Source organism: Caloenas nicobarica, chromosome 2 (assembly GCF_036013445.1).
Source record: "Caloenas nicobarica isolate bCalNic1 chromosome 2, bCalNic1.hap1, whole genome shotgun sequence".
In the NCBI taxonomy this organism is placed as follows: Eukaryota; Metazoa; Chordata; class Aves; order Columbiformes; family Columbidae; genus Caloenas; species Caloenas nicobarica.
Window position 1 is genome coordinate 18543431 of NC_088246.1, and position 12959 is coordinate 18556389.

At 37.5% G+C, this 12959-nt stretch overlaps 1 protein-coding gene across 2 annotated transcripts in view; it reads right to left on the bottom strand.

Moving 5' to 3' along the window:
* MYO3A (myosin IIIA) overlaps positions 1–12959 on the bottom strand; it is a 110111-nt gene that overhangs the window by 35215 nt on the left and 61937 nt on the right. For both annotated transcript variants that reach the window (XM_065628760.1, XM_065628758.1), the window contains exons 16-18: positions 9696–9822; positions 8536–8746; positions 6382–6529 (exon numbers count right to left, since the gene is read on the bottom strand). In XM_065628760.1, coding sequence (XP_065484832.1) covers positions 6382–6529; positions 8536–8746; positions 9696–9822 — 486 coding nt within the window. The remainder of the gene's footprint in view (positions 1–6381; positions 6530–8535; positions 8747–9695; positions 9823–12959) is intronic.

Sequence of the window (12959 nt, forward strand, 5' to 3'; positions counted from 1 at the left end):
AAAAAGTATGCTCCAGGGCTAAAGACGCCAAGGTTTTCCAGGAACAAATGTCAGTTGGGATATATCACACTGTCAGGCTATAGATTTTAATTTGATTTTGGATATGCAAGTGCTTCCTGTGGCATATTTGGTAAAATAAGATGTTTTCCAGGAACATGCAAGAATTAAAGGAACAGAGTTGAAGATGATATAGTGTTTGCAGATGGAGACCTCAGTGCCTATTTACTTCCCTGATCTGCAACGTAAAAATATTGCTTAATAATTTAGAGCTACATTTACATTCCCAATTGGTTGCTCAGATCTATGTGATGTACAGTGGCCAAGAATTACAAACGTGCCTAAAGATTACAGAGACCTCACTTGTTTAATCCTTTTCCTCAAACACCTGGAAAAGTTCTTATGTGGAGAAGAATGGTGCACACACTTTCTAACAACTAAAGAATGGTGTACATAATTTCTAAAAATTAAATAAATTGTCCAAGGTTGGCATCTACAACATTTTCACTCCTTTCAAGGAACTAGGAAAAGGTATTCAGTAGGGTTAAGAAAACAATAGAAAAGTTGGTGATTAGAAGAGCTGGTGGTGTTTTGTTTTGTTTTGTTTTTTCCTTCTGAAGGCTGCAAATATCTTCGGATTCCTAGCAGACTGGGAAAAACCTGATAACAACTGCTGTGTCCACAGTGTGTTGTGATGGTTTTCTCTTGAAAATAATTCAAATTATAGCTGAAGAATATGAGAATGACTTTCTTTAATCCTTCAGCAAGGCAGAGGACAGCCATAGATTCACCAAGAGAAGGATGCTCTATGGATCGCCAGCCCTCCATTATTCTCACTGGCATTGCATAATGCAGTAGCAGTTACCACTGCACCGCACTCCCATATGTGCCAGGGCTATACTGTGAAACACGTAACTGAACCTTTTGATCTACTTTAAAAATCATCCCTCTTCCAAAGGATGGGACTCTAAAAGTGTTGTATTAATGTATGGTGTTAACATCACAGTTGTGCTATCCTGAATTCATTGTGAGAAGAGTGTCATAAACATGAATGATGGCTAATATTAATGAGCTCAAAGACCTCTAACCCTGAGAGACCTCTCCTTCTGTGTCATTCACTTGAGTTTGAATAAGAAGGCAATTACATTAAGCATTTTGAAAAGGAGTTAACTGCAATATACAACAGAAAACCAGATGTTCTTAGACTTGATACCTTTTAATCTCTAAGACAGAGAGAAACAGCAAAATTAATAAAATCAATAACACTGTCCTGGAAATAGAGGCCCAAATACATAAATTTGCTGATTCATTTGAAAGAGAACACAAAATATATAACTAAACCCTTCCAGTATCCAGATTGATCTAACTTCCCGGGACACTCTTCACCCTAAGGATAAGTTATGGCTCAGTTTGTATGCCCATTCAAGGGTGTAAGCAGTAAGACTCTCCCAGAGCCCTATGAGGGCTCCTCATCTCAGACACATAACATTAAGTTCATTCATGTTTCCCATGGAGCAGTGGACAGGTGAAGTTTTGCTTTTTATTTTAACCAACGACCTCAGTAGCAGGACAAGACAGGAGAGTAATAAATGCATCACTGATACAGGCAAGAAGTTAATTATGTATCTGTAGGAGCTAGCGGCAGGAAGGGAATAAGTCTGTGTTATCTCCCAAAGATAACACTAGAGTAGGGGCAGCTTAACCGAGGGCTATGGCTGTGCCGACACACAGATGGTACGTCCAGGAAACCAGCTGTTACTGCTTGGGATTATGAAGAGTGCAGTTATCAAGGGAGAAAAGGGAAGAGATTGCTCAGGATGAATCTATCAGAGAAGAGTGTTTCTGTGACACTCAGACATCCTCAAACAAGCTCTCACAGACAACCTATCTAATGATTGATTAACTTTTTCAAATGCTTTGTGCAGGAGGCTGGTTTAGAGAGTGGATAAAAGAGTTCTCCTCCAAACTGAGAGGAGTTCTGTAATAGCTGTGCTACTGCACCGTGACAGCAGCATCTGCTCCCCTCCCCGCCTGGCTGGTGTGCGGGACCTGACCTCCAAGCCTGCAGCATATGTGACCATGCAAACTTGTGTGTCTGCACCTTGACAACTGAAAGAGCATCAGCGCTGATGGTTTCAGCAATGCTGCCGTCTGCCCAGGAGGGTATGGAAGGAGCTCACTCCATCACTTCCCATGGGCTCCTGGAGGATGACTGATAACCAAGTTGTCCAGGCACTGGTGTGACAGATGGCTCAGAAATAAGATACCACATTACATTTTCTTATGCAACACTGGTCTTCAACCATATTTTTAGGATACAAGCAGCAAGGATAAAAGCCTTAATGATACACATCATCAAACCATAACGAAATAGATCTTATTTGAATTAATAAGCTGAATCAGCTACAGGATTCTGTAATGCCCCATGATGTTTTATGACAAGAAAGCTCCTAAAAATAGTAGCTGCTCATTGAAATTCTAAAGTATAATCCACTAGGAAGCATTCCTGTGGATGAGATGTCAAAAGGAATGACTGAGTTACACTAATACTTGGGCTCCTGCCTCATCTTGATATTGCATGGTATCTTTCCTATGATCAAAACTAGATAATATTAGCTTGGGTAATTTAAAAGAATTACTTAATGCATAAGGAAATGGTCTTCATGTTTAATAAAAAAAGTTAATGGCGTTTTGCTGAGACCACGGTATGATGACACTTCGGTTTAAATGGGAACACTGGAGACTTATTCAGAATGAACATTTTCCAGCTTAAAGTAGAAGACTAAATTGTCATATAAATGTAAAATAAACATTGCATATATTTAATGCAAAAAGTAGCAGCCTTCCAACTGACGGTAAACTTGCCACTTCCCAAAATATTTTAGGTATTTGACATAATATCTTTTACTTTTTATGGAGTAATCACAAATGAGAAAGAAATGGGAAGGTTGTCTTGCTGTCAAATGTTACCTGCAGATCATGGAGTTGACAGAGCATTAACTTACATCAGTACCTTACATGTAGGAGAAACACCTTGAAGGACAGGACTGAAGAAGCAAAAGTTGTGCTTTGCTTAGTAGTAACCTAAAAAAACCTTGTGCCAGCCTGGGTCCCCAGCAACAGGATAGCTCCATCAGCAGGACAATCAGCTCTGCTGATGAAAAGTCAAGGCAAAGTGACTCCTGGCATCAGCTTTCTAAACATAACTCCTGTCTTTTGGTATTAAAGACACAAACCCTTACACATGTGTAAAGTCGGGCAGGCACATCAGCGAAGGGCAGGGATCATCCTGTTGTTTGGCTTTTACATAACCGATACTCTGTATGATTAACAAGAACAGTGATCTGCTGAAATTTTAACTTCAGTCATATGATTTTGAAAATATTTTCCTTTTTTATGTATAGAAAATTAGGAATTATTTTCCTGCAAATAGATTTCTCTCATTTGTCAGCAGGGAGGACCTGTATTTACAATTAAACTACATTACTGGTGCTAACACAGGAGAGCCCTTACAGTGAACAGAAAAGATTTCGAAGCCACCTACTTTCTCAAAGACTGCTCTTATGATGTAAAACTGGAACAACCATGTTACACATAAGTGAAAAGTTATGCCCTATAATGACTATGAATCATACTGCAAATCATCCCCTGCCATTGGGCTGTAATGCTGAATAATACATTTGTCATTTCCTGGTTTTGAAAGCGGGGGGATTTACACCCACACTTGCATGAACTTAATCTATATAGCTCATTCTGGATTGCCACACTAACACCTTTGGAGACTACTACAAGATAATATAATGAAGCTTGATATAATCTAGTGTACTGGTGACACAAATTAAAGTAGACATCTTACTCGGTTGGTATTAAAGGCGGGATGTGAACGCTCATAATAGTAATAATCACTGGTATAAATGAAATATCAACGGAAATGTGCCTATTAGCACCGAAAGAGTCTTAGAAGAATGGCCTGTGATTTGAATGAAGAGCATTTGTTCACAGCAATAAAATTGAGGAAAGTGTTGTTTACATCAAGACCAGAAGGCCTGCACATGTATAAAAACCCCACACAGCCAGTCAGCAAGTGGAACACCCTCTAAATCTGACAACAGGAGGATGACTGCAAGGTTACAGCACATCACATAAGCCTTTCCTTTTCCCACCAAGGAAATAGACTGTAGGCATAATGATGCATATATTCCAAACAAGCAAAAAATGACCTTGCTTAAAGATTCCAGAGGCTCAAATAAGTAAGGTTCTGAGCCAAAGAACCACCCTGTAACAACTGTTGATTGCTAAAATATGTAAGAGATCTGTCCAAAAACTGTTTCAGCAAGAAGAATCTAAGAAACATGATGAAGACTTGCTAGTTGGTGTCCCTTACTCTCTGTGTCGCTTACAAATGATCCTGGTCAGACCACTTGAACACACACATCTTGGTGCCTTCTATGTGAGTGTGAGTCAATGAAATCTATGAGAGAATGAGTGGGAGCGGGTGAAATCAACATACTTAGAGATTCTTCCCTTTCCATAAGGTCTCTCATTGTCATACTAATTTCCTACAAGAAGAAATGAGTAAACCATGTGTTGTCAAAATCAGAGGTTCATTTTTCCCCCCTCACCTTCTCAGTAGCAAAACAACCACGTGATCTCTCTGCAGTGGGGTGTGTGCAGAACACTGTTCCTACTGGATGGTGACACCATAAACCTCTGCATTAACATAGGTCTGGCCAAAATGTTCTGTATTAGGATACCTAGAAACAAGTAAAGGCAGATCACACTGACTAGGACCCAAGTTTAATTAAAAAAGAGAAGGAATATTAAGCCAATATTTGGATGTACAGGGGTAGGGTTAGGAAAGCCATGGCAGGTCCATCAGCAGCAAAAAGGCAACTAGGGAAAATGTGGGCCTGCTGCTAAACAGGTGTGGATGCCACAAAAAAGGCTGAGATACTTGATGTCGTCTTTGCCTTGGTCTTGACTAGCAATCCCAGGCCCCTGATACGAGAAGGAAAGCCTGGAGCAAGGAAGAATTACCCTTGGTGGAGGAGGATCAACTTAGGGTACATTTGAGCAAAGGGGATGTACACAAGTCCACGGGACCTGGTCAGTGCCTTGATTTGACAGGAATAAATACCAGTGATGCAGTAGGTGCTGTTTCCATCTGCCAGCTGTTAGAAACAGCAGTGACCAAGTACTCTTTTTGTGTGGATTTATGCACTTTGGAAAGAAGACGCCTAAGTAACTATAGTAGTTCATGCTAATTTCTCTCTGACTTTTAGATGGTATTAAGGACAAGGAATTAGTTGTGAATGAAAATCTCCCACATAAATCTATAAAACCAACTACAAGGTGTAAGACTGCAAGACAACATTTCCTGAAATAACTGGAAACAGGATAAAGCATTGACCCATATTAAACAAAAAAATCCATTTTACACATAGATGTATAACCTGTAGACTGACACAAGCATGTACACATCTGCATACACAGACACTTTCCAACTTTGCATATGTCTCATCCTTAAAACAAGCAGTGATTAAAACTGACAAAATACTCTTTTTCTACTAATAATTGAAATTGGTGTTCAGGAGGATTTTCGTCTATCTATCATAAAAGCCAATAATTCCAATAAAAGAGAGAAAGTATTATTTCACCTAAAATTTGAATGACTGTTCTGCTCATATCGAATTCTAGAATATTTCTATTTTCTGCAAGATTAATATTTTTTTCCCCAGATGTGTTATTTCTTCAAGTAACAATATTGAACAACGATTTAAAGATGGTTAATTTAATTTTGATGGAATTATTTACAAAGTTGAGATGATATTTTTTGAGGTTTTTCACTCCCCACTTCAATTTCATGAACTTTTATAATTACAATTTTATTCCTTTTCTCTGCTTTACATCATATTATTTAGAATAAATACATCATTATTTAGCTTAGATGACCTAGTTCCTGAATAAGAACAAAATAATTGCAAGACTTTAATTTTTTAATATTGGAATTTCAGTGTTCATTATGGTTATTAGTAAGCTATTATGAATGCTGCGCTTTAAAAATTATGTTACCACTCATTTTTATATCATAGAATCATACATTGTATCACTCACGTTATTCCTCAAGAAAGCAACACTGCATTTGCATCAAACCGATTATCACTGTTATGTTGCTTGCATACTGTAAATTTCAAGTTTAATGCATTTTACGTGGGCATTTTAATCGCAAATAGCAAATACTGCTTCACATAATACATGCTTGGAAAGCATTTGTTCTAATTTGCAATTTACAGCCTATTATGGTGAAGGAACAGTGTAATTTCTTGAGACAAGGTTTTATACGTTCAGCAATATTAAAGCTTTATCAAAATGACCAACACATACCTGTTCCCACGCAAAGACATGTTGATTGAAGTAGAACTGAATTTGTTCATTGGCAATGTTGATACAGAGTTGTTCAAAAGAATTTTTTTTGAAATTCTCAAAACCAAAGATATCAAGAATTCCAATGTTCAAACCGTCATCGTTTCCACTGCAAAGATTAAATAAACTTTCTATTGTTGTATCTTTACAGTGACTAGCTTCATTATTATTCTACAAAAGGAAATCATGGGCCAAATCTGTATGCCATTTAAACAGGATAATTTTTGCTAAACCAGCTATCTCTTAAATTAACAATCCATTTTTTTTAAAAAACAATAAATGCACATAAATTCAAACATGACTATATTTGCCAAACAGATACACCAAGTCACATAATGACTGAATCAACTGATAAGTGTATAGAGGATTTAAAATCTTACTTTTAAACTAATATTGGCTAGTTATTACTCTATCGTAAAAAACTGACTACAGTACAGGAACAACATGGAGTTCTTTTTTGCTTCTCTTTTAACAAAACAGGCTTTACTCACCAGCATCTTGAAATCAAACATGATTCCTTCATATTATTTATTCATAACAAATAAAACTGCTTATTTTGACATGAAAGTCAAAAGAATTAATAGCTAGACCTTCTATGCATCTAAATTACTATTTTAAGCATTGTAGTGTGGGTATGAATTTAAATTCCAGAGAAGTACTACTAGTAAAAATTTAGTCTGAAATTTTAGCCAAGGCATTCTGAGACATGTGGTCATTTCTGCAAATGGATAGAAGTTCTAATATTTGTCTTTATTTGCTGAAACAAAAGATTAGGAGGATATATTTTATATCAAACTGAAGTTGATATTAGCATTTTTTCCTAGCTAAATTAAAAAGAATAAATCACATTCTATCTATAAAACCCCTTTGAGGGGCTAACTGAAACCAACTTCCCCCCTCCCCCCCCAAAAAAAAAGTATAGGAAATCAAATCTGAAGAACCAGCCTCAAGATACTAACGAATAGTACTTGAAACTCTTTGAGAAGTCCCTCTCAAAAACTGAAGCATTTAATTGTGGAGGGATCAAAGGTGTTTATTGATTTTGACCTGACTTTGGTGACCATTTTATCTGTCTGGAAATTACATTTTTTGTGAACAGACTGCTGAAATTTGCTGCCTCATTCCTTCTCAGAGCTAATTACAAAAAATAACAAAGACAAATCATTTTACTCCCACAAAAGCAGAGCAGACTTCTGTGGTGGGGTGTTGGGTTTTTTTGTTTGTTTGTTTGGTTGGTTGGTTCTTTGTGTGTGTGTGTGTGGGGGGTTGGTTTGGGTTGGTTTGGGTTTTTTTGAGTGAACATTTCAGGTCAAACTTTCTCCACCCTCATCAGCACAGTAAGTATTAAATTTCAAAAGGGTTCTGTAACAGGCAGTGCTGCATGCACTTTATTCTATCATTTACTGATTTGAATATAATATTTGAAAGTTCAGACAAAATTTAGGATTGCAGCCTTGGCTTTCTTCTGATGTTTAAAAGAAAAAAAAATCCAGAAAACCCTGATTTGCAAACCAAAGCTATTTGTTATTGATATTTCACGTCAGGTAGTTATAAGTTTGCCCCTTTTCACTGCTATTATCAGCCATAGAGGGCCCTGACCTTTAGGATCTATAGTGTAAGCCACATAACTTCTTCAATTAATTTGCAAAATGTGTTATATCCTCATTCCCAATATCTTTCTCGTCTGTGTGTTCAAAATGTCACCCTATAACGTTAGAGTGGACATTAGCCTCAGTGAATGTGTTTGGAAACTACTCTCACATATGTATGGAATCACTCTCGTAAGAACAGCAACAGAAGCACCAGCAAGAGCAGAATTTCACCTGTGTAATCAACACATAAATGTCAAGAGTCAACTCTGTGTACCAGGGGAATTAGTATAAAGGAAGAAGTAGTTAATATGTCATTTACAAAGGGTCAAGTGAGGTAAGGTCAAACAGGAAAGCACAAGACACCTGTGCTATCCATATCTACTATATTTTCACTGCATACTATGGATAAGATAAAACCTTTTTTTTAACATGGTGGTGTCAGAAGCAAAAAGGTAGCAGAGAAAAAGTAGATGAGAACACTTGTAGGTGATACTATTCTCCATTATGGAAAAGCTTCTTTTACCTTAAATGTTTGTCAGGTTTGAGTAAAGTATTGATGCGATTGACTATCCAGCTGAAGAGGCGCCCATACAGTGCTTTGGCCATGGCATCTCTGACATCAGTGGCTTTTTCCACAGTGTTGGGACGAATAATTGTTTCTCCTCGAGTCACCACACAGTGAGAGGTGAGGGCCTCTTGCAGTTCATCTGCCTGGATACACAGTAAGGATGCGCCTGGGAACGAAGGTCACAGGCAGGGCTCAGAGGCAGACTTTGGAAGGAGAAATACACATTTTTGCAATCAAGGCTGCAAGTGCAACATATTATGAATAAGGGCTGAATCAAAGTCTTGGACTACGACTAACAAGGGTGTTCACACCAAACAGCTGTCAGTGTCTAATTAAGTCATCAGCCTTCTAGCTTCCACTGCAGTCAATGAGTAAGTGATTAAAAGCAGAGGCCTTTAGGTTTTAAATTGCTTTATAAAGAGGGCTATTTCTCCAAACTGTCTACGGAGAAATCAAGGTGACTATGTCAGAAGCATGTAACTTGTGAGGTGTGAATACCTCTCTCAGTTATAATCCATCCATATAAGTCACTGCTGTCCTTCTTTTGCTGCTTCTTTCCCAGTTGCACAATATTTTTCTATTTATGGCAGGAAAATGTGTAAAAAGATAGCATGAAGACTTCATTATCTCCCCACCCGTAATCACTCTGAAAGAGCAGCAACTTCCTTGAGAATCTTTGCCTCTTTCCCTCCTCTGCCTCCCTGCAGCCTATAACGTAAGGTATCCCTTCCAAAGAATTGGTGAGCCATAAGTAATGAGTATCTGAGAAAGAAACTGGGGAGAAAAGCTATTCAAAGTGTTAATGAGGTTCTCCATCGAATGTTCAAATAACTTTGGAAAAACTCCAAAGATTTTCTTTTCAGGCATCTGCAGTATTAATCATATTTCCTGAATGCTGGTGAACTGTTTAGTCAAATAAAGTGCATAACATGGACAACTTTTTCGTTCTGCATTTGAATTCAGGTGGGCTTGGAATTAATCTATCTTCAGCATTTAATTATTCCTGCAAAATTTCCATGTGAATACAATTTTCATTGGTAACTCTCTAGCAATAAAAGAAATTTGCTATCAAAACACTAAACAAAAACAATCTCAAATCAAGAAAAAACACTCACAATTCTCAAGGGCTACTGGATTGGAAATGTTGCTCTTGTCAATCATATGTTCAGATACCACTGCAGAAAATTCAATGTTACCCACATTTAAAATGGCAGCCAGGACACTGTACACACTTCCAAGTTCCTGCAAAGTATATATTAAGAAAAATGCAACTCTTAATAGCCAGACAGATTTGCCACTTTGATTTGTGCGATGGGCATGCATGTGTGTTGCTTCCTAAGCCTGGAACAATCATTGTCACTCTCTTGAGTGCCTCTCGCCCATGACTTTTAGGAAAACTTTTCTCAGCATAGTCTTTCAAGTGTAAGACACCTAAAAAGGGCAAGGTAAGCTATAGCCTCATCTCTCTTCTATACTTGTCTATGGGACAGGGCTGACATGGGCCAGGGGAAGCACAAAACAGTGGTGAGCGTAATCCTCTTACGCAGAAGGAATTCAGAGGTTATTTATATCCAGCCTTCACTGTGTCTACAGGCATAACTGTGCCTAAAAATGTAATACCTAGATCAAAACATAAAAAATTTTGTATCTATATTTCTTCGATCATGGAAATAAAGGGACTTCAAAGAACAGGTCTGCAACAGCTCTCACCAACATCATCAGAAAAAGTTGAACTGGGAGAAGAATGAGACCTCACATCTCTGGTTTGCCAAAGCGCTTTACCCTTCAAAATGTCACATAGGAACTCTGTACTCACCAAAGCACTTTGGTATGGATTTTACTTAAACATATTTAAATTTCAAATTATTTAGTAGGTTCTGTAGAGGGATTCTGCCTTGAAAATGGGCTAATACTAGTCTTGACAGTGAAGGGATATATACAGTAAATTAAGTACTTATATATGGCAAATAAGGTCATATTTCCAATTAATGAGACAGTGCTTTCATTGCAGGTTTGACTTAGACTTGAACCGTGAATTTTCATCTGAACTGTGAACATTTATCAGTATACTTGATTTTCTGAGGTTTTAAGCTAGGAATCTGTGATATGATATATTCTGAGGCATGCAGTAATAGTATATTTTATAAATAGCAGTTTTATAAGTTTTATAGCAGTTTTATAAGAATCAGTTTTGTAAATTTGATTGGTATTTTATAACGATGGACTTTTCATAATTGCACAGCATTTTTTCCCTACTATTCAATAGTTTGCTGGTACCATGTCAGGCATCATTTACTCAGATAAAATCCTTAAGTGCTCTAGAATACTTCATCTTGTTTTCAACACTTTCAGAAATTAATCTAGCAGTTAATAATTATTTCAGTGACAGCAAGACAAACTAGATAAGCTCACTCTAGTAAATTATGCTCAGCATAATTGGCACACAGTTTACCTATGTTTTAAGCAATCTTTTTCATTTTAAGCTTAGGAACGCAGAAGAAATGTTAAGAAATGGATAGCTTAACTTCTGCCATTATTCTGTACAGTAGATACAGCTGATGACATTTTTGTGCCCTTTTCCAATGTGTTTGAAATCTGGCTTGATCTGTCTCATACAGCATGATTATTGTTCACCTCAGGCAGTCCTTTCCTATTAACTTGGCCATGCAGCCTGAAATAAAACACTGTGATTTTAAGACAGGGAGTACTGACAGTAGCTACTATTAAAGCCTGCCAGTCAGTCAAAAACAAATTTCAAAGAAATAAAGCCTTGTTTAGGACTCAGTTTTAATTCAAGTGGAGAAGATATTCTGTCCAAGGTTTTCTGCTAATAGGACATGCAACATGCTTATATAGAACCTCCTCTGTGCACTGGGATAAATGTCAAAGCTTAAGACTGCATTACTAAAAAGTGAATTTAGAAAAGGAACTCATCTTACAGTATCTTTTTTCTCACTGAAGATAAATTGTCTCTGCACATGCATCCTGTATCAGAACCTTAATGGGGGAAGAGGACTTCAGTGTTCCCTCACTCTTGCATACACAACCTCAGACAGACTAATTCCCCCTTTGGAGAATGTAAGACAGGATAACATGGATGTGGCTCACATGGAACCACAGTTAGATTGCCTCTGGTACTCAACTTGCTTCTGAAACTGTGGTAGTTCTATGGGTCAATAAGTCTTCACAGATTCAGTTCCCGGTGGCTTGCTGAGTTAATCAAGTGAAGATCCATGCTAGAACTGCACAATGCGGCCAGTGAGCTAGCTCTAACTGGATCTTCAATGTGTAAGGAAAGTCGTCTCTTCTGGATGATCAGGATTATTGTTTCCATCCATCCCAGCGAACAAGAGAACTGGGAACAAAAACAGGCTTGCTGCTTTTCATGGTATAAATTAGGATTTATCAAGGTCTCTGGTGCTGTGACAAAACTGCTATGAGTGCTGAACTGTGCAGATCCTTCCACACTGCTTCTGGAAAGGTGACAGTACAGGTGTGAAAGGATGTCTGGTATCACAGGTGGGATATTACTAAGTGCAGTAGTTGTGAACAAGCATGTAGAGGAGAAAAAGACTGTGAACTCCACAGCTACTGTGACTTCATGCAAAATGAGTATGGAGGAACGGAATAGATGAATAAATCTGTTCTGCTAGCTATTCAAATATTTACATTGAGGAAAACCAGAAATATCCAACTGAAGTGAGCGATTTTCTGTGAAAAGCTCCTTACAACATGCAATTTTGTCAAGGAAATTAAAACATACATCTGTTCTGCAGCACTAGTGCTATATTTCACAGATACTATATGGATCATACTCCTACTATCATTCGTGATAAATAAAGTCAGAGGTAAATACAGCTGTAATGCACCACTTCTTCTAAAAGAGAGAACTAGGGTGTAGATGGGATTTCCTTCCCTTGCATCCTACTTTATAAATCCAGAGGCCTGTTTTTATTTTAATTATACTAAAGACAGCCCAAGGAGAGGGGTTTAATTGCCAGTAGAGCAATTATATGGGATTATAAAGAACGTATGAGTTCAGTTAATCTTCAGTGATGGGGTTCACTCCAAAGGGATGTAAAAACTTCATTCACCTTTGCCTCTGGAGCTGTGAAAATGTATTGAGTTCATCAAAACTCAGATCAACTCAATGAATTTTTAGGACTCTCACCATGGGCTTCACCTTAAAACAGAGATGAGCCTCATATTCACAGGGCTAAAATTATAGCCTAATAGTTTCAACACCATTTTCTATGCATTTAATTTTGAAAAGCCTTTTTTTTCTCAATTACTCAGCTGTGCTATGTTCACTGATTTCAAAATCTTGTTGACTAATACCATTTTATTACTGTATTGATGCCTTGAAACCTTAAAAATTT